The 22,626-nt window shown below is 43.1% G+C and overlaps 2 protein-coding genes across 4 annotated transcripts in view; one reads left to right on the forward strand and one right to left on the reverse strand.

Moving 5' to 3' along the window:
• Positions 1–4,702, forward strand: part of cep162 (centrosomal protein 162) — a 44,322-nt gene extending 39,620 nt beyond the window's left edge. For 2 of the 3 annotated variants that reach the window (XM_080895903.1, XM_080895904.1), the window contains exons 24-28: positions 29–161; positions 672–813; positions 885–983; positions 1,171–1,305; positions 1,792–4,700. In XM_080895903.1, the coding sequence (XP_080752029.1) occupies positions 29–161; positions 672–813; positions 885–983; positions 1,171–1,305; positions 1,792–1,992 (710 nt within the window). In that variant the 3' untranslated portion in view covers positions 1,993–4,700. Of the gene's footprint in view, positions 1–28; positions 162–671; positions 814–884; positions 984–1,170; positions 1,306–1,791 lie in introns of all 3 variants that reach the window. The other variant, XM_080895905.1, reaches the window with a different exon arrangement.
• A 583-nt stretch (positions 4,703–5,285) lies between these two features.
• Positions 5,286–22,228, reverse strand: cyb5r4 (cytochrome b5 reductase 4). The gene is made up of 15 exons (XM_080895906.1): positions 21,793–22,228; positions 20,933–21,086; positions 16,732–16,832; positions 15,945–16,029; positions 15,547–15,628; positions 15,405–15,462; positions 15,128–15,221; positions 13,607–13,639; positions 13,394–13,516; positions 13,122–13,262; positions 11,967–12,113; positions 11,577–11,727; positions 9,009–9,095; positions 8,485–8,646; positions 5,286–8,022 (listed from the first exon to the last, which is right to left on the reverse strand). The coding sequence occupies exons 1-15, from the start codon at positions 21,874–21,876 to the stop codon at positions 7,968–7,970; spliced, it is 1,557 nt and encodes a 518-aa protein (XP_080752032.1). The 5' UTR covers positions 21,877–22,228; the 3' UTR covers positions 5,286–7,967.
• Between the last annotated feature and the right edge of the window lie 398 nt (positions 22,229–22,626).

A 22,626-nucleotide genomic window follows, 5' to 3' on the forward strand; every position in this document is an offset into this window, starting at 1 on the left:
AGATTTTTTTCATGTTTCCTTCTGACAGGGAGTCATATCTCTGAGGTTCTGCAGGAGAACGAAGCTTTAAAAAAGCAGGTGGAGCTTGTGCTCTTGCAGAGCGAGCAGGTGAAGGAAGCTCTGAAGGCTGATGCTGCACAGGCCAAGCAGCAGCTGTGCAGGTACAGTTTTGTAGTTTTGCTTCTGTGTGCTTTCTGCTTGTTTCCAAATGCTTCTACTTGCACTTGCTGTTTAGGAAATGTTATACTTAAAGCAGTGAAGCAGACTAAATATCAAAGTTCATTTACAGTGTTGAATTTCTATCCCTGAGCCATAAAAGGCTGATGGGGAATATCACTGTCAACGTCAATACACAGGTGTACAACAAAGTGCCAACCACTGGTTATACTCGAGAACAAACAGTGTGTGGAGATGATACAGATCACATCATCTGTCAGGACAACGGTGAAGGGGATGTCACGTTGGGGATGCGTGGCTGCTATTGGAACATTTGTGCTGCTGATGAATTCTCAGGAATATAAAGTTACACTCTCTTCAGATTCAGGCAAAGCTGATTGGACAGTGCTTCATAGTGCAAATAGAGACCCATCCTGCAAAGAAGCAGGATGTTCTTCAACAACCCAGCCAATCACCTGCTGCCCCTGAATTAAAGATATGATTTAATCTCCCAGGCTGACAGAGGAGTTTGAAGAGCAGCTATCCACTACGAAGGCAGAACACTTTAGAGTGTTGGACCACCTGCGGGCCACCCATGCACTCGAACACTCAGACTCTAAGGTTGCAGAACTGACTAATAAGCTGAGCACTCAAGAGGTAGGGCTCCCTCATCAAGCAGCCTCTGTACAACATGAGCCTGCTGCTTTAACATTCATATGTACCTGCAGATAATGATGAATCATCTGGACAAGCAGCTGAAAGAAACGCAGGGGTGCAAAGAAGCACTGAAAATATCCAGGAGGAGAGAGGATGCTCTGCAGACGCAGGTGAGGAGCTGGAGAAAGATCGCTGTGCTGGCTCTATCCAGGATTGTACACAGAAAGACTCTGAATTATGGAATGCCAGGACTGCCAAAATGAATTAATGAAATACACCATTAAACAATTCATTAAATGTGTCAATAATTAATTGGAATTAATTAATTTAATTTAGCTGCTTCTGTCTCATGTTTAGCTAACCAAACTGCTGCAGGAGCTGAAGGAAGCTAAAGAAGCTTCAAGCTCAGAGGTGAAACTCCTGTGCACCTTGGAGAGGAAGATACTGAACATGGAGCTCAGACACCAGCACAGAGAGAAGGAGCTGCAGCAGGTACCAGTGAGGGCCCAACTAGCTGACAGAAACTGGAACCCAGAACCTGATGTGAACCTGTAGTGACCCCTAAGGTCAAGATTCAGGTGTTTTAAATCAGCAGTTGTGATAAACTTTGAACACAGGCTTGGACATCCACGGTGGGTGATCCCCTGAACTAACCACGTTCAAACAAAAGCAGGTCTGGATCCACATTGTCAGCGTAAATGAAACTAACTTGAACTAGTGGCAAACTTGTACGAAAACGTAAGCTGACCTGAATGTTATGCTGTAAATGACTTTAAACGTCTCCTGGACTCTGGGAAACCGTCTGCGAGTCACACAGACATCGGCGTTAAACACACTGCTGAACCTGTGGCCAAACATATACACTGTTTGGTGGAGAAGCTTGTGCACTTCCCCTGATGATATTATCCACATAGAGGTCAGATGAAGTAGTTCTACTGTATCAAATACAACCTGAGGTCTTTTGTTTGTGTCCTTCAGGTGCTTGGGGGGGCGTGGCAGACGCCAGGTGATGATTTGCAGTCTGAGCTGGAGCACTGGAGACGTCTGGCTCAGGACAAGAGCAGGGAGATGGATGCTTTCCGCCTTGAGCTCGACTCCATCCTGGACATCCTGAGACATCTGCAACGACAGGGAGCGGTTCTGCCGACTCCTGAGCTCGCCATTCCACAGAGGAGTTAATACAACGTTTGAAAGCTGAGACTGTGAATGCTGCACTGATTCCATGCCAGTGTGTCAGCAATAGAAGCTTTTACTTGTTATTTAAATAACTATTTTTATATTTTTCATGTTAATGGTTTATTAGGATCAGTATTGCACCAAAGACCTGCAGAGACTGGCTTACCATCCCTGCCTCCACAGAGGAAACAGTCGTGTAAAATAAAGAAACCTCTCGAACATCATTTTGTTTTTTGACTGTTTTACATGTCTAGATATGACAGCAGGGCCTGCAGATAAAAGTAATATACTTGATCACAACCACAATATGAACACATATTTAAATATTCTGCAGTAAATGTTCTCCTTATGGCCCCGGTGTGAGGTGGAGGCCAAGTCTCAGCTAACACTGGCCGGCTTGGTTAGCAGCCTGCACCCAAGCATGGCTGCTGCGCAACATGCCCGTCAGTTGTTATCCTCTGCAGGTGTTTTTGATGGGACTCACATCAGAGTCTCAATTCTTCATCTCTTTTCCTCTGTTTCAGTGCCTTTGCAGGTCAACTACATGCCAGACTTTGTAATAAGAAATCAGCTCCAGATTCAACTTATAGATCCAATTTGTCTTCATTATCAGATTTTCCATCTTCTTGGATTCTTTGCACAGTTTGGTGGTCCTACATGAGTTGGCAATATAATTAAACCCATAGCGGTGAGAAAGGTTTTTTGTTACAGTCATTTGTCAGACTCTTACATATCTATAGCAGCAGAGTCATTGAATCAGAATTTGAAACTCCTGGTTCTGAAGACTTCATGTACATGCCGTTTTCCTTGTGATCACTCTTTCAGTTAAGTACAGAAAAGTGCAGCGAGTAGCCATATTTAAGTCTACTATAAAATCTTCAAGCGAGCAAATACATTAATCATCGATTCATGCTCAAGCCACTGACGAGGAATGCTGTCAAACCTGATGTCACTGAGTGAAATACGGTGTACAACAGTCTGTGGCAGCTGTGCGCCCATGTGGGACACAGATTACAATCAGTCAATTACAGACACTACTGATCTTAACTTGTGTTTAAAGCACGCCGCCTGTCTTCAGAGTCAGTTTCTTCCGCTCCAGCTTCTCTACGACCATTGGAAAAACCAAAGAGCTGTCAAAAAATGTCAGGAACGAGGCTGTGGACCTGCACAAGACCAGCAAGAATACTGAAGATTGTCGTGGTCTTCCAACTTGACAGTGATTGCCAACATACTGCCAAGGCAACAAAGGAGCGGCCGAGCCAGTCTCCAGGCCTCGGTACTCAGGAGGGAGCTGAACTTTCTTGTTGTTTAGCAGCAGCCAAGAAAACTACAGGAGTTTCTATAAAGAGGGTGGAACAAACTCCTTCCTGAGATGTGTGCAAACCTGGTGACCAGTTACTGCTGTGCTTCGAAAGAATCGTTTTTCCATCAAGTGTTAAGTCATGTTGTGCTTGGTGTGATATAATATTTATTTCACTCATGACATGAAAATCTATTTAAGTTTTTTTCTGTTCTTTCTGGATACTACCATGAAATTTGTGACTGTTCGTTTCTTTTGTATGTAAGTGAACTTAAAGCAGGGGGTGAAATTAATAACTGACAAAAATACTGGAGCCTTTACTATGAACTCCTGTAAGCTCCTGGCACTTACTGCGCTACAACCAGGAGGTTTTTGTGTCGCCAGAAGTTCAGAGGTCTGTGTTATTGTGTCAGCGGAGCACTGGCAGCTTTTACACTTTATGCATCTCGGGACGTCTCTGACACCTGGCTGCCACTTTGTGGATGAGTTGCTGAATATTTTGTTTTGGAGAAAATACGTCAGATCACGAACACAAATTCTCAACTTTGTTCCAGCAGTTATCTACAAACTTCTAGGTTCTCATAATTTTGCATCTCTTTGTGTTGGAGCCTGACTCTCTCAGATGAAATGCATTTGTGTGATAAAGGATGTGCTGGCTTTAAACTGACTGACCGACCCCGTGTTCATTAACACTGTTTTAAACTGGTAAACATAAGACTTCAAAAAGAAGAGGGAGAAAAAGTTATTTAACATAAATAACATAAAATCATGTGAGATGAGAGAAGGATTCTCTCAATTACACTGCAAAGGCATTCTTAATATAGTGTTAAACATCAGTTTAGAAAAACACCCAAAAAACCGTGCTAGATGTCTCTACCTGACTGGACTACTGTGTTTGGACACTGGATGTGCCATCGTTGAGCTTCGTATTGTAGGCAGTGAAGGATGTCCCAATTTAGAGGTTCATCCAAATACAGCCTACAAATGCATCCTACATTTCCCAGGATTGGAACGATGCACCTGCTGGATCCTTTGTTGCTTTATTATTCGTTTTTGAAGGCGTTGCACGGGTTAGCACCCTCACACCTTTCTGGTCTTTTTAATTGGTACACCCCAAAGAGCTCACTTGGGGGTACGGCTCAAATGCTCCTGTGCCGAGGTCCAGATTAAAGCACAGAGGAGATCGGGCCTTTGCTGTAACTGCTCCTAAACTGTGGGACAAACTGCTCCTTCACATCAGGACCTCCCCAACATTGGACTCTTTTTAAACCCACTTTTGTTCCTTGGCTTTTAAATCAGAAAGAGTTTGTATGACTTTTATTTGTCTCATTTCTTACTTAAATCTTCTCTTTTTATGCTTCTTTTTCTTAAATGTTATCATTTCTTCCTATATTTTTATCTCTTGATTACCTTAAATGTACACCCCCTTGGTCAACAGTCGCTGTTTTAAATGTGCTACATAAATAAATTTGACTTTGACAGGATCAGGGCATGCTCCTAATGAGACGACAGTGTCCTGGGGCATTTCCCCCCCACGTCTCGATGGTCATTGCGAGCTCCCGGACAGTCTGAAGTGCAATCTGCCACATGAGGCCAGGCATTGTTGGGCTCAGGCCCGATATGTAATGGCAGTCAGGTGCTCAGCCTGCAGAGGTCTGTGCCTTCCTCTGGAGGAGTCCTCAGACCAAACCGTTCATCTGCACGATGTTACGAGCAGCATAATGTTCTCTATGGTCTGTGCAACGTCAGAACTACTTCATGGCACCAGTAGTGACGCTGACCCCAGCTGCCTACAGCAGCCCAACAATAATGTTCAATGGAAAACAATATTAGTCTGACAGTAGTGTTAATGTAGTGTTTGCTCTTAACACATGATGTCGTGTTAAGAGAGCGGCTTGTCAGAGGGACCTATTAGTGTGTCGCACAGCAAACGAGAGCCTAAACTCAATAACAGCTCTCGTGAATAAACTACCTGATCTCCTGAATCCCGGGAAGGTTATGAAGATTAGTAATCAAAACTAAGACGGCTTTGGATTAGACTGTTTTATTGTCACTGAAAACCACAATACTCAAACTATGACACAAAGTTTGGTATCTGATGTGAAGTGGAAACGATATAACATTATTGTCCAGAGTAACGAACATGAATGAAAGAGAAGCCTACAGAGTAAATATGTACATGGATTCACAGTATTTGCACAATGTTATTTTTGTGTGCTTGTGTGTGTTTAGGGTTTAAAATGTGAGGACGGTGTTCCTGAGCTGGTTGTTTCTGGATCAGAGGTTCCTGAACCTCGTTCTTCCCAGAGGGAAGCAGGGAGCACAGACTGTGGTCTGGATGGGAGGATGATGTTATGAACCTTCTGCATAATGTGTTTCCAGGTTGTGTCTGCGATACGGGGCAGCTGAGCACCACACTCGGTGTAAATGCTTTCATTTGTCTTTACAGTGTGCAGTGAGATGCCCATCTGCTACAAAACAGCCAATGTTAATTCACCACCGCTCTTATTAATACATTTTACACACGAGTTTTGTGCTGTGAATGAATTAAAATAATGCAAGATTAGAAATGTTTCACCTGGTTTAACCTCTATGTACTGTTAACTGTAACGTTTGCATTCAGCTGCAAACACAGTGTTTGTATCCACACATGTGTAGAGGAGATGTTAGTTATTCTTTTCAGTATCAGTGCAGGTGTGAAGCCTGCTCTGGCTTTATTGATCCGGATTTATTTTAATGGACCTCAGAAAATCTGATTGGTGTCAATTTATTTTTCCACAAGTTCAAGATTGTTTGTTCCAGCTGAAGCTACAGGCTGCCCTTACAAAAAATGCAAGTTTGAAGCCTTATGTTAAAGGAGAGCAGTTTCCCTGAACCCAGACTGTGAGCTGGCATTACTGATATGACACAAACACAGAGCTGTGGTGTAGCTCGCACACTAATGGAATCTGCTGGATTCCATTAGTGGAATCCAGCAGATTCTGTCGTTGTTCTGTCTGCAGCCTGAATGTCTTTGTTGCACAATTCAAGGGTTGTGTTATCACACTGCAGGAGCAGAGGAGCCATGCTGGGGTACTTGGCGTGACTGTAACAGTGGATGTGCGTCCCTGACTGATAAGTCATGTTAGGTGACCAAGTATTGATGAAGTTTACCAACTGTAATGTAAACGATGTTTTCTAATTGTATCCACTGACAGTATTATACCCATTCAAGACATGCATGCAGCATGGGCTAGACCCCAAATGCTAGCTAAGCCTAACTACTGGCTTAGACGTCACCCAGCTTAACAAGGTCAGGTGTTGGGAAACCAGAACAGGACAGATGAGAAGCTGCCTACACGGGTAAGGACAGGAAACATGGAACTGATGTAACACGGCTACGCCAGCGAACCCACTCAGAGAGGTTATATGCATAAATGTGATGACTATGAACGGGCAAAGAACCAAGAAACACCTGGTAGCTCAGTGCTAGAACCTTTTGAAACTGAAGATCCAGAGACTGCAGCCCAATGGGAACAATGTGCACCAACTATTGTGGGAGGAGCTAAAGGTAAATGGACTGGTTCTAATATAGCGCTTTTCTACCCAATCTGAGCACTCAAAGCGCTTTATACAACTTGTTCATTCACCCAATCACACCAGCACGTTTCTAGGCTTCCAGTGCTACCTAACATTCACACCCCGATGGATGCACTGAAGAGCAACCTGGGATTAGTATCATGTCTTCTGGTTAGTAGGTGACCCGCTCTACCACCTGAGCTACAGCCACAGGTCGGCACTGCTGAGGCCTGTATTATGTAGCAATGAGTTTGATATGATCAAAGCAAACCTTTGAATTTAGCCTGAGCAACGTTTTTAAAGCCCCGGGAAAAGGCTGCTTTACTGGCACCGTGACCAGGCGGTGGTGCCACCATACCATGCTAGGAAGCACGTGGCGGTCATTAGAGTTTTCTTTTTGATAGTTGGAAAAATCTCCTTCTGTTGCAACACTTTTCTTTAGCAGGCAGAGATACTCCTGGGACATTTCATTGTTAGTAACCTTCTACTCTCGTAGCTGTGTGGCATAACATCCTGCAATGTGAACTCTGTGTTATTGCAGGTCTTTATAATATAAAGCACCTCGCAGGGATTGCTGTTGTGATTTTAACACTTTATAAATGAAAGTGAATTAAAAACTAGAGGCAGGTGATGAGGTTCTGTCAAGGCAGAACTGAAGGTGCAGTGTGTTTATAAAAATCAGCAGGTTGGACTCAGGCTGAGGTGTCACTGGCTGTTCACTCCTCAAAGCATTCAGGTGAGCAGCAATTAAATATGCCCAGTGAGCGCAGGTTACCTCACTGACGAGGTTAAGAGCAGCTTTAAGCTAAATGAGCTGGAGTAGGCATTAAGGCCATGTACACATGATAGCAAACTGAAAAACATATATATATATAGCAAATGTTTTTCAGTTTGCTATCATGGTGTGTCACGTGTAGAATTTTGAAGTGAAAAACAAATTGAATGTATTTTGGAATAAGGCTGGATCATGACAAATGCTGAATGAATACTTTCTGGATCCACTGTATCTGAAACAGTACCAGTGATATTTCTCTTTATTTATATGACGTTCCTCAGAGCACCTCCAACGTATCAGCATCATCAAGTTCTCGATGCATAGAAACACAGTGTTCCCTTCACGTCAACCCTGGAAGGCGTGGAGCTCCTGCTCACTGAAGCCCTGATGCTTCAACAACCTACAAGAAGAGCACACAGGAAAGGAGGTCAACACAAAGCTGAGTCAGTTCACGCTACACATGGAAAATGTTCTCAGTGTGGTGTTGTTAGGCCCGTGCAGCTGAATGTTTTAAAAAGATTTCAGGTGGAAAAATATGTGCCATTAATTACATCAAGTCCTTGGGAAAAAAAAGAACAATAGAGCGCGGAGCTGAGGCAGTTTGGCCTTTGAATTTATAACACATTTATTATTTAATGATCATATAAAATCTGAGACTTTGCCGGAGTCTATGTGAACATGCTTGCTGCATGTTTCAATGATATTATCTGGGACGTATCACATGACTGTATTGGCGCTCTTAAATGCTGTGATTGCACACCAAGTGAAACAGTGCAGTCAGTCGAACAGAACATAGATCTCCGTGAGGATGGCTTTTAAATAAAACACTTTGTCAGAGCAGCAGTGCGGTTGTGTTACCTACCCGAGTGTTAGCTCTGTGAAGGCTGCAGGGCCACAGACACACACGTAGCATTTGGACCCATCAGGCCTGGACAGCAGCTCAGTAAGGATGGGCTCGTTCACCGGACCTTTCCGGCCGGTCCAGCGTTCACTGGGCTCAGAGAGGACATGCTCCACCTGAAACCTAACACACAGCAAACGGAAGACGAGACACGAGAGCCATTTTACATGTAGACATGTCTCCACAGCCATTCACTTCAGTTGAGAAGAGTTATTTTTCTGACACACCGGCTTATTGAAGCTCCAAAGGCTAAAACAAATATTGAACCAGCTATCTAAATTACATTTAACAGGACTGGCCTAAACTGGTTACTACTCCTCTCCTCATCGTCTCTCTTTCTCTGCATTTTCTTTTTCTTTCTTAGAGCTCGGGTTCTTTTCTACCGATGACTCCACCCTGCCGTTTGTTCACATGCACCACCTTAGAGGCTTGTTGTTAACACGACCCACAGTGTGAGGCCCTCCCCAGGCACACAGCTCCTATACCTGCCGTTATTAGCAGCCAGTTCATCCAGTTCAAAGCGCCAAAGAATGTCCTCTTCTCGTCGGTTAAAAAAGAGCAGCTTTGTGTTTCTGGAGACACACAAACATGTTGTAGGTTATGAAGCAAGCAGCCAACTGAAAAACACTACGACTGTTTTCTCAAACTAGTGTCAAGAGCACAGGGAGTTCACTGGTAAAACACCAGAGGTCACAGTGCACACAGAGCATCTAAGAACACAGTGTCAGAGCCTCAAACAAAATATAATCAACCACCCACACATGACAGACAGATGTTGCATCCAAACACTTTGGTTTTCATAAAATGATCAGGTTTGTGCAAACGTATTTGTTGTCTTGTTGGATTTGTAAGAATAAATCAAAGATGGTGAGTGGGTGTGAGATACTAAAGCTGTTGCACAGCTAACCAGATCCTTCAAGCACTCTGAAGTATTGATGGGAATCAAGAACCGGTTCCCAGAAGTCTAATTCCTTGTTACTTTGCTTGTCTATCCATCCCGCAGTTCCCCTTGCACTTCATAGTGCCACAGTCTTCAGAGTGGATGGACATGACTTTTATTTCTATAAAAGGAGTGCAAACTGCATCCACAGCAGCTGCATCATGCTGCTAACGCAACTTTAGAGCTTTGCAAACATGCTAATGCTAATCTAGCCAAAAACCCAGCGACGTTAAAGCTGAGTGAGGCGGCCCAGCAGACACACTCTATGTTTCAACAGTTAACATGAGCACTGATGAGCAGTCAGCCTCCGTTTCTACAGTACTATCACCATGGCAACCACTTTCATCTTTGCTTCGTGGTCACACCTAAGTACTAAGAGAAAGATGACGTGTGTCCTCATTAAGACAGATCAGTGTTGGTGTGTGGGGCTGTAGCTTTATGTGTTTAAATGGTGATTATCACACAGTGTGTTTCAGTGCGTTTTGGAAAAATGCAAAAACGGTGTAAAAAGTAGTGAAACAAATTCCTGGAAGGTAACGTACGGCACTACATTTAAGAAAAGTGACCAATAAGTAACTTTTTTGAGCAATGAAACCCAAAACTGATCACAACAAAGACGGGAAATATCTCCAGTACGCAAACATCTGACCCACAGCATGCAATGAATGAATGCAGGAATGTAAGGTCTTTGCAAGTCATCTTTTTTGTTTGCATGTTTGCTCTCTTGTTGTTTGTTTGTTTGTTTGTTCCTCTTGTTTGTTTGTTTCTTCCTCTTGTTGTTTCCTTCTCTTGTTCTTTGTTTGCTTCTCTTGTTGTGTGTTTGCTTCTCTTGTTGTGTGTTTCTTTCCCTTGTTGTGTGTTTCTTTCCCTTGTTGTGTGTTTCTTTCCCTTGTTGTGTGTTTCTTTCCCTTGTTGTGTGTTTCTTTCTCTTGTTGCTTCTTTCTCTTGTTGCTTCTTTCTCTTGTTGTTTGTTTGCTTCTCTTGTTGTGTGTTTGCTTCTCTTGTTGTGTGTTTGCTTCTCTTGTTGTGTGTTTCTTTCCCTTGTTGCTTCTTTCTCTTGTTGTGTGTTTGCTTCTCTTGTTGTTTGTTTGCTTCTCTTGTTGTTTGTTTGCTTCTCTTGTTGTTTGTTTGCTTCTCTTGTTGTGTGTTTCTTTCCCTTGTTGCTTCTTTCTCTTGTTGTGTGTTTGCTTCTCTTGTTGTGTGTTTGCTTTTCTTGTGTGTTTCTTTCCCTTGTTGCTTCTTTCTCTTGTTGTGTGTTTGCTTCTCTTGTTGTTTGTTTGCTTCTCTTGTTGTTTGTTTGCTTCTCTTGTTGTGTGTTTGCTTCTCTTGTTGTGTGTTTGCTTCTCTTGTTGTGTGTTTGCTTTTCTTGTGTGTTTCTTTCCCTTGTTGCTTCTTTCTCTTGTTGTGTGTTTGCTTCTCTTGTTGTTTGTTTGCTTCTCTTGTTGTGTGTTTGCTTCTCTTGTTGTGTGTTTGCTTCTCTTGTTGTTTGTTTGCTTCTCTTGTTGTTTGTGTCCTTCTCTTGTTGTGTGTTTGCTTCTCTTGTTGTGTGTTTGCTTCTCTTGTTGTGTGTGTCCTTCTCTTGTTGTTTGTGTCCTTCTCTTGTTGTGTGTTTGCTTCTCTTGTTGTTTGTGTCCTTCTCTTGTTGTTTGTGTCCTTCTCTTGTTGTTTGTTTGCTTCTCTTGTTGTTTGTTTGCTTCTCTTGTTGTTTGTTTGCTTCTCTTGTTGTGTGTTTCCTTCTCTTGTTGTTTGTGTCCTTCTCTTGTTGTGTGTTTGCTTCTCTTGTTGTTTGTGTCCTTCTCTTGTTGTTTGTTTGCTTCTCTTGTTGTTTGTTTGCTTCTCTTGTTGTGTGTTTGCTTCTCTTGTTGTTTGTGTCCTTCTCTTGTTGTTTGTGTCCTTCTCTTGTTGTTTGTTTGCTTCTCTTGTTGTTTGTTTGCTTCTCTTGTTGTGTGTTTGTTTCTCATGCCCTGGAGACTCCTGATACAGTTCGGGGAGGCGACCAACAACCAGATGGTTGCTCCAAGTACATTGATTTATATAAATGAATGCACTTACTGATCAGCACTGAATACAAAGGTGTCACTTATGAGCGCTGCTTCTGAAAGTTTGCTCCTACCCGATGGTTTCGATGTCTTCGAGGGCCGCACGGATGAGACGAGCCATGGGCGTGAAGCCTGTGCCTGCAGCTATTAAGTAGAGGTTTGTAACATCACGAAGAGGGCGGAGACTGAAGGTGCCTTCTGGACCACTTACGGCCACACGGTCACCTAGAAGAGTAAACGCGTCATTATTACAACAGTTTCCACAGATTAAACACCTTCATCAAATCAAAATTCAGAACATTATTTACTGTTCGATGGCGAGTTGGTCGCGTTATTGTGCCGCACGTGGAAAAGCACACATTGGTTTTTTCATTGTACTTTTGTTTGTTACAGGTTAAGAGAGAGAAGTCACTGGACCTCATCCATGTTCCCACCCTGGGAGCTGCTCCCTGAATGTGACTCACCGACACTCAGGCTGCTGAGGTGTGGGGTGAACGCTCCACCAGGGTAGACTTTGATCATGAGGTAGAGGTCTGATTCCTGTGACCCGTTCTTAGAAGCTGCTGGAAATATGTGCTCCACTGGAGTGTACGGCCTCACTACCTCCACGTCTGCATGTAGATAACAAACAGTAAGATTTACAGCTGTGCCCGTCTCGGTGATGTCACACTCCCAGAAACAGTCCAAGGTCAGAGCTGTTTCGGTCTGTGATTCGCTGCCATTGAAATAATCAAACTAATATCAGCATTTTACTAACTGACCTGTCATCACTTATCTAGCTGTGCTCATTTTTAACTATAGTAAGGCTTAGAATGAGACTGGTGGAAACAGTTGTCACAAAAATGCGCAATGATGTAAAAAATCATTACATAAAAGTTAGAAATCACATATGAATTGAATTATACACATTTGCAGGTCACTGAGTAAAATAAGTAGCGATCCCCTACAACCCAGCCACACAAAGGCTGTGCGCTACATCATAATGAACCGATGAGTCAGATACTCCTGAAGTAACAACCAGAGAGCTGTGACAGGACATCAGGACTGCAGACTCGGGAGTGGAAGAGCACAAACCCTGAGATGTGTGCAAACCTGCTGACCATCTACTGTTGCCAACAAGAGGCTCTCCACCAAGTGCAAGGTCATGTTTTCCATGTGGTTCAAATACTTATTTTACTCACTGAAAATCACTTTACAACTTTCATGTAATGTGTTTTTCTTATTTTCAGTTTGCGTCCTCTCCACATCAAAATGAAATGAGCACAATAATCAGATTTTATGCCTTATGCTGATTTTATTTGGAGGTTAGCAAACGCACACAGGCGGCAGCACTGGGGACCAGTTTGTCCCACTGATGAAAGAGGGCAGCACATTATTCTGGACAGGAGGCCTGCAAACTGAATGCACCTGGTTTAAGACACCAACAACAAGGATGTGAATACTCTGTACCACTGTGTACTTCATGGTTGTAGATGATAATGAAACATCCCCACACAATATAAACTTTCTAACACTGCTCTATCTTCAGCAGCTTACCACACCTGCTTCCACAGGTGTTTTTAAGCTTCCTCTAACTGCAGCTTATACACGTTTCACCAGCTGCCTGTGCGACTGCTCACCTTGGACGAGCGCTTTCAGACAGACGTGTTTCCCGACTGGCACATGCATGACAGTCCCAGCAGGGAGCTGCAGTCTGAACAGGTAAGTGTTGTGGTTCACCTCAGTCTTAGACACCAACACACAATCCCGATAGAAGAGAGCTGTAAAACAGGGAACAGCAACGTGGTCTCCTATGTATCTTTCTTTTTGTCTGAGCACACAGCATGCAGGAAGCGAGTGGAGCGATGTGAACGGGCTACACGGGCACATCTGTGATGCTGTTGGAACCCACCTCGGTCCTTTTGGCGTACAAACGTATTATGGGACTCCAGAGGTTGACCGAGACTCGCCCATTTTCCGTGAGCACCTTTGCGTATGCTAACCTGGATCTTTCCCACGGAGAAAGCAGTGTGAACTGTAGATGATAACAACTTACCAACTTAAGGACAACAGCAACACAGTGCATGTTCATTTTACAGAATCTGTTTTCAAAGATGTTGTTCACCTGCAACATTTTCCTCAACTTCATCAGAAAGACCTGCAAAAGCACGACAGTCGATTTTACAAACAAAAGCATTTATTCATAAGCTTGAAACTCACATTAGGGCTGTGTTGACAGAAGCTGTGCTAAAAGCTGGAGGAACAATCTCCACAGGAGAAAAACTGGGGCTTCCACAAGTAACAGCACCTAAAAGTCTCATTAGACATTCAAGTAGTTCTGGCACCAAATCAAACCATAATCTGATTTTAGCTAAATCTGGATACCACCGATTCACACCTTTATAAAGCTAAGCAAAGACCAAGACTACAACCCCAGCTTTCAGATCCTCTATGGTGAAATGCTCAATGACAGCAGAAAGAGAAACATCTGCTGTGACTTGTGAGGGGTGAAGAGAACAGAGAGTCAGCAGCAACACATGTGGGAGCTAACAAATATCTCTGTAGGACTTCCACAACTGAGGAATGCTTGGGAGAAAGCTCTTGTGTAGCTGTGGTCAAACGTTTACACGAAACTCAGGCTCTCTTTGGGCTTTTAATGATTTCTTGGAACGGCTCTTTTCCCAAAGTGGACTGAAAAAAAAAACAAGAATTGAGCACACAAATCTAAATCCATTTTGTATTTTCTCTCACCAAAGTCAAACAGATACATACAGGCTTAAATACTGTACACACGTCCCAACTAATACTTGACTAAATGTCTCTCGGTATGTTGAACCTTGAACAGTTCGTTTAAATTGGTCAGTTTTACACATATTTCAATACAGTTCAGCTCGGAGCTTTGGGAAGGTTAATGTTAACCTGCTTTATGCAGAACAACAGCTGGGAACAGGTCTGAGATCACTGTCCTGTGCTGTTTTAACTGTCTAGCTGAAGAGTTCAGAGGTCGTCCTTCTTCTGCACCAGGACCACTGGCAGCAAAGCAGCCCCACAGCACGATGCTACCACCACCATGCTTGACAGCTGATCTGCTGTTCTTGGGGTGGCGATAGCTCAGGAGGTAGAGCGGGTCATCAGCTGATCTACCGACGTGCCCATCAGAGTACGAATGCGTATCGATGTTAGACAGAAAGAACTTAAGCGCAGATAAAAGGTGCTTGTACGGGTGAATGAGGCGTGCTGTATGAAGCTCCCGCTCTCGTCAGTGAAGCTCAGTGTTTGCCTCATGTGAGTTATTGTAGTTTGCTTTTCATTGATGCACCTATGCTGCCGGCCTCGCAGCAGGGCCACGTTGATGACCCCAGGAGCCTTTTACAGCTGAGGTGCTTTTTTAAAGTAGTGTATCACACTTCCAGCCCAGCAGCTCTTTAAGGCCTCTTAGCTTAGTGCCACACCTTACACAACCTTACCTCCTTACACAAGTCTGCTATGACTGACAGGCAGATGATAACAACAGTTAATGAAAATGTTTCTGTGTTTGCCAGATTGGACAGCTGAGAGTTGGGCTTTCATTATGTAGAGTGAAAGACTGCTGCAACGACACAGCGTAGTGAGCTGCGTAGGATCGATGCAACACAGCAATACTCACGCAAATGAATCATGTAGGACATTTTCCCCAGCAGCACCTCCAGTCGAAGAACACCTGCCTTTAGATCGACAGTGGTACAGCCTGAGCTGGGTATCTGACACATACAGATGGTACAGTTACTGTGTGCACAGCTGGTACTGGTTGTACTGGTTAGAGGAATGAAAGCAACACAGGACACAAGTGGAGCTCAATAACAGTCAGGGCCTGGATGCACACAGTGTAGAGGGGGGCATGTGAAGAGCTCCATCTTACAGCACATCACAGGTGGAGCGATTACCTTTCTTCTGGTATAAACAACCAGATGAACAGTGCCATCAGTCTGGAACCAATCGTACCTGCAGCAACAGGAAGAAGAGGATTTTGTCACTCGAGAGCTTCCTTATCAGATGTGTTCTTTAGGTGCTTACTGTCCTTCATACCGAGGGCGAGAGTCTTTGTCTGGAAGAGGAGCCACTGAAGTCGGTGAGGCGAGGCCAGTCACAGGTGGGGGAGGGAGGATTGCTATGGCAACAGACGAAACCATGTTAGGTGCAGCAAAAACTTTCAGTTGGAATAACAACAACACATCATACTAAACATGAACATACACAGCATGACTCGATTATATTTATGTGTATTTATTACAGATGTGCCAATAAACTGGTCACAGCTGCACACATGTTTATTTTTTAAACACAACTATGGCAGCACCAGGATGTAGCGTCACAGCAGTTTCTACATGTATACTTGTGAGAAGCCCCCCGACCCCCAGCTTCATAGACTTAGTTAAAGGCTGTGTTTTTCTGCAGAGTGCAGACGGATGTAAATCTCTGTGTACCTCTAACAGCTGTGGCGGCCTTGGTGCTCATCCTGCCCACCAGGCACTCTTTCAGCATAGACTCATAGTTGACCCAGCGATGGACCTGCTCACAAACACACATATACACTCATCCAAGTCAGTCTCACCCCAACCAATCACAGCAGATGGCCCCGCCCCTCCCTGAGCCTGGTTCTGCTGGAGGTTTCTTCCTGTTAAAAGGGAGTTTTTCCTTCCCACTGTCACCAACGTGCTGCTCACAGGGGGTCATATGATTGTTGGGTTTTTTCTGTATCTATCAATGTATTGTCTACCTTACACTATAAAGCCCCTTGAGGCGACTGTTGTTGTGATTTGGCGCTGTGTAAATAAAGCTGAATTGAAGCTTTGAGCTTACAAATCTATATCATACTGCAAACACAAGTCCTGCTGCAGTCTTACAGACTTATTTTCACCTCTGCTCAGCTTTGCCCGTTAGCGAGGCCCCACTTTCACACATGAAGCCAACAGGAGAGTCGTTTTAATTGACTCTGAGACTGATAAAGAACTATGTCACAGTCTGACGCTAAAATCGAAGCTAAACACATCGGCATGACTAAACAAACAAATCCTGCCTAGAATAAAGAGCGGACATGTGAAGTCGACTCTGTAACTGATTTATTGATTCCAGTGATGCTTGATAGGAAAATGAGCCTACAGGCGCTTCATGTGCACACTGGTAAACCAATTAAACGTTTACCACTTATCATAAATCTGCAGATGCATTCCAGACTATACAATACACTGCATTTACTTTTTGCTTCCATACCTGGTCAAAGAGTTCAGTTCCATCTACTCCTGCTGCCTTCATCAGCTCCTCTTCTCCACCAGGGTGGTAGTCCATGTAGGCACTCACATTATACACCATACCTGTCAAAAACATCCACACAACGTTTTGTGTATTAAGTTATGTTTGTCCTCTGCAGACAGAAACAGATAAAACAGTATAAAACGATTGTTCAATATTATCATATTTTTAATTAATTATATTTTTAAAATTACACAGAATACACCCAGAAAACCCAGAAAGGTCCCACATCGTGAGCGTGCACACTCTGCTGAGAAATCAGCTGTGTTATCAGTGACTGGGCTCCTCACACAGAGAGACCTCGTCCTCAAAGGCTGCAGCACGTCTGCTTTACCTTAAATGAAACAGCTTCAAACTAGGGCGGGCCATGTTTATCGAATACACGCGAGGTATCGCGAGTTTTTCCACGTGCGACGCATAAATGGCTTTATCGTAACCATTGAGTATACGTCGCCATGGCAATATTAAGCTGTCTGCATGTAATTCACTGAGTTTTTTTTCTCCCACACACTGCAAATGCATCACTAATTCCCCCCTCCCAACCTGACACACTGCACTCAGCATGCGTGTTTATTTACTACAACATCAGGAAAAACATGGTGGCGGCGGGAGTTTGAGACTCGCTGTCGTTTGGATTGCACCAGTCGGGGGTTTTTGTAGTCGCCGTCTACACTTTTGTTTAGACAGTTTTTGTTTAAGCACAAAGGAGCACATTTTTAATTTCAGTTGTTTTGTCTGATGAAACATTGCTCGATGCCCTTTTCTGTTGCCGTGATCTTTTGTTAAATATCAGTGTTGTTGATGACAGAAAGAGACGAACAGCATCGTCACTGTGACAAACCTCTGTGGCGAACCCTCATAATGTCCTCCTGATACCACGGGACCCCACTTCATTTGACTGTTTTTAAAAGTATAAATTGCCAATCAATTCAGTGTTACAGCTTAGTTTTACTTAAGACCAACACATGACCACAAAATTTACCCTACATGTTACATTTTGGGCACTGTTTTGACACTATTTTTTTATTCCATTTCAAATGTATGTCTCATTTATACAAAATGTTTCTTTGTTTTTGGGTAAAAAATAAATTAAATCATCAGTTATTGTGATTATCGTTTCACAACCAAAGTCGGCTGCTTTAACAGATGATCACAGACGGGTTTATGTCAAAGTTAATGTAGGAAACTGTTTTTAAACTACTAGTTTTTTACTGGCAGCAAATAATCACATCTGTTGTCCTCTGGGCTCAAAAATGCCCCCGTTTGCTTTGACTGTTTATAAAGCAACAAGTACTGTCAAAGGAAAATAGTTTTTATATAATGTGATCAGCTTCATGAAATGTATTCTTTTATTGATCACTAAGCAAATGTCTACGTGACGTTTGACATGTACTTTTGTGTGATAAACAACTAATAGCTTCCTCTTTCTGTAAGAACATACAGACTTAGAAAAAGGGGAACCTCAGCTCAGAGTTCTTAGAATAAGAAGCTATTTGTACACACACACACACACACACACACACACACACACACACAGACAAGTATAAATAAAGCACGCAGACAGTGATGAGACGCAGGTCGTGCGTCCATGACTGCTCTCGCGAGTAAAGACAACTGCAGTGTTTGTGTTTTCTAACTCAGGCGTCTTAGCTGAAGAACTACGGGGTGATTTAGAGAAATCCCCTGTCAAGTATAAAATATCATTTCTGTGTTTCAAGGTTTTATTCAACTTTATTCCAACTCATTGCCTGACAGTTTTCTATATTTTGGCATGGTAGGAGGGCATGAGTCTGAGTGAAGGCAAACTTTCATGAGGACAAAGGCGTGTCCATATTTGACCCAAGTGCAGGAGGAAGCTCAGGTTTATTCCTCTGCACTGGTCCCATCATGGACAGCATTCTTTCTGCAGTTGCAGGCCAAGGGGCATATACAGTAAACAAGCTGTTACAGGTGATTGTTTTCTTTTGGAAACCTGCAATGTTAGGGACAACTCGTGTCCTGACTGCAGGACAGACGGTTTGCCATCGCACACGAGCATGTTCCATGTACAGCTGGACCTGCATCACATGCTGCCCATGTTTTTGTCTCAAAGTTCCCTGGTTTACTTGGATGTTCTGTTGGACAGAGTCCTCTGAAGGGGACTTGGTGCTCATACAGTCACATCAGTACCAGGATCTTACATCACAGCAGGAGGAACACCCACTTGTTCCATACACCTCAAATGGGAGCACGTTTGTGTCATGAACGACGATCATCTATTGTGTCTTTATCAAGAAATTATATCCTTTTTGTGCTTCTGTGATTAATCTTGTGTCACCTTTAAAACTTCTCTACCAGACTCAGGATGTCATAAACTGGCCGTAGCGACTCTGCTGGATGCACGGCAGTAAGAATCAACACACCCACATATGCCTACAGCTGCATTCGGTCCATTTTTCTTCCTCTCTTGTTGTCCCTCCTTGTTCATCATTGAGTTGGCTGTAGAGCAGGTCATCTGCTAATTGGATGGTTGTTGGTTCAATCTCTGTGTGCTCTAGTCTGGAGTTCTTACCAAGGTGTCCTTGGACAAGCTCCTCAGACTACCATGTCCTGGATGCCTGAGAACCTACTTGAACATAGTTCAGATTCTTCATCACTTTTCTTCACTTCATAGCCTTCTTCCACTTCTGCAGGTGGCTGATGTGCTTTTTCAGAGAAAGGGTAGCATGTGCTCTAAATATTGACAAATATTTTCTATATCTTCTAACCCTGGATCTTCCTGAACATTGATTCTCCCTCCTCATTATACTAGAGGACAATATGTGCTTTGTCCTACTGGTCATTGCTTTGCACAACATGGTAAAAAAAAAAAAAAAAGTATGCTCACAAGCCTCCACTGCAATGGAGACCTGTGAGCTACTTTCTGTGTATGTATTATTGTAGGGTCGACCTTACAATATGAAGCACCTTGATGCGGCTGTTGTTGTGATTCGGCGCTGTATAAATAAAATTTCATTGAATATAGAGCACCTGCCTCCTCATTGTGCTGCCTGTTGTGGTTGTTATGACCAGTGCTTGACCCCACACATCAGTGATCCAAGATCAAAGATGTTTGAAAACAGTATGGTGTGAAAATACGGCTCTTTGCAACACTTTGTACTTTGGGGTCATTTTTGTCCCCGAGGACAAGAGATGTCATAAAATCCAATAAAAATCCCATAAATAACTCAAATTACTTAAAACTTATTCCAGTCATGCATAGTATAGTAATGAATAACTTCTGTTATTTTCAGACCATCTGATGAATAAAAAACACATTGTTGAGAGCAAAACATTTCTTTAGAGGACAAAAATGTCCCAAGGACAACACAAGGGTTCAAATAAAACATTTCAATTCATTCAGATTTTTTGTGTTCAAAGTAGAAAAACATACTGAACGGTGAATTTGAATGAGTACAGCTGTGCAATGTTGGGCCGTGTATGGTTGAAAATCACATTTGTTTTTGGAGGTTATTCAGACATATTGTGATATATCGTGTATCGTGATCAGAGATGGGCAGTAAGGGATTACTATTGCAAAAACGGTAATTAGATTACTGTTACTTTCCCGTAGGAACGCTGCGTTACTGCGTTACTAAAACCGTGATTTTTTGCGAGAATGTCTCACGACAGTGACGTAAGCGAGTGCGCTGTTAGTGACAACAGCTGTGTGCAGATCAACAGTGGATCACATATCGAGTGCAGAGAGAGTATGAGCGTGCAGCGTTTAAAGCGTGGAAGTACTGACCTTACTTTAAGTTTGATTCCATAAAAAGTGACAAAAACAGTGTCCGCTGTGCGTGGGAAGAAAACTTCTTTTTACAGCAAAAAAACCCCTAAACTTCCAGCAAGCACCGAGTAGCTACGACGTAATGGGAAACTCACAGAGAAACTCGCGGATTCTTCCACTGACCGCGGCACACCTGCACCAGGGTAAACCTCCGCCTGCCCCACTCCTGCTTTACAGGTGAAAATAGAGCAACAGGACCGCTGAGTCTTTGACTTTATTTATTTTCTGCTGTGTTTTACTTGCATCTATTTAGTTTGTCATATTTGTTTGTTATATAGTTTGTCAAAAGGACAAACTTCACAAAGAGAAGTGCCATGAAGTTTTCTCCAAGAAGAAAGGCCTCTGCAGACTCACCTCGTATGCAGGTCCAGCAGTCCTCTCTCCTGTTGTGTTTCTGCAGTTCTTCCTCAGTAACTTCAATGAGGCGCCCTCTGAGTCCAGTAAGATCTTTTCCACTCTTGGCAAACCGAATCCAGTCCATGAGACTGTGGCCCGGCTTCAAGGCCACCTTTGAGGGCAGAGTCATGAAAAACGTTAGGAACTCATTTTAGACAGCAGAGCTCTGGAGCTTTGTGGAAACTCAATTCTGCTAATATGCCAGATGTTAATGGTGTGACGTTCAAAACCCCAAAACTCTGAACGAATAAATACTGCTCTCTAATGCAAAACATAAATCTGCCATAACAGCAACCAGCCTTGTTACTTCACATACACAACAACTGATGCATCCCACGAAGTAAGCTCTGACATTATTTTACGTTTACTTATTTAGCAGAATATTTGCTTCCGCCACTGAAAAAACAACAAACAAAAAACATTTTCACTTGGAATAAATTAGGCACGAACTCGTTGTTGGATTCGACATTTCCAGGTAACAACATGAAATCTTGATTTATGTGGCAAAAAGTGTTCAGTTCTTCTCATGAGCGGAAACGACGACACAGGTGTCTCCAGATTACTCGGTTATTTCCACTGCGAGTTTATTTTATGTGCCAGGTTTAACTCACTGACTTATTTGCCAGAATAGAAGCTCTGATTTATTAGAATAATAAAGAGAAATGTAAAAAAAAGTCAATTGCGCAATAAATATTTTGGAGGATAATTAATAAATGGTTACAAAAGTAAAGAAGGGAGAAAGCGCATCAACACAATAAAGTGTGTAACGGGCGTGTGCGGGATTCACGGGTGTTCGGGGGATCCAGAAAGTGAGTTACCTTGTTCCTCCCGGACTGGCCGGACGGAGAGACCCGCTGCTGGGAGCTCGGTGCCGGAAAGGACTGGGTCGGGACGTTTAACATGTTGTGAACGGTCCGGAAGCAGCCCCACTTTCGTACAAACCCTGTTTAACCAGCGGCAGTTTAACACAGTCACACACAAACACCAGATATCACAGTGCTGTCATGCTGTCGGCGGTGCTAGCTCAGGACACATCTCGGCCGAGCAGTGCTGCTAGGCTAAGCTAGGCTAACAGGTCAACGCACTTTAGAGGCAAATCTAAAGAGTGAGACTTCGACTGAAGTTAATGTTCGCGAGTTGAAAGAAATATTTAATAATCAAATCCAGTAGTTCTCCTTATCCAGGATGTAAGTGCGAACTACCGCCTGGCTTAAGCTTCCGTAAATAAATAAGACTACATTTGTCGCGCAGTCTGACGACAAAGTCAACACGTGAAGTCATCATTTTGCGACCAAACAAGTTTAACGTGAGCAGATTATCTTTCTGTATTCTTACGATAAAAATATGAATTTAAGAAAATGCTCGATTATGATCCACCAGATTCTCCCGTGTCTGGGAGCTGAGATCGTCATAAGTTTGTGGACTTCCCAGTTGTTTAGCTTCTTTCTAGACTTCAAATCAGCTAAAGCCTCTTTCCAGTCTTATTGACCGAAGCTCCTGAAGTGCAAAGTCATTGATGCTGTTCATACTTTTAAATAAATTCATTTCAGCTCAGTTTTATTTTTATAATACCAAATCACAGCAAGAGTTGCCTCCAGGTTTATATTGTATGACAAGGATCTTACAATAACGCAGAGAAAACCCCAACATGG

The sequence above is a fragment of the Rhamphochromis sp. 'chilingali' genome, assembly GCF_963969265.1.
Source record: "Rhamphochromis sp. 'chilingali' genome assembly, chromosome: 11".
Classification (NCBI taxonomy): domain Eukaryota; kingdom Metazoa; phylum Chordata; class Actinopteri; order Cichliformes; family Cichlidae; genus Rhamphochromis; species Rhamphochromis sp. 'chilingali'.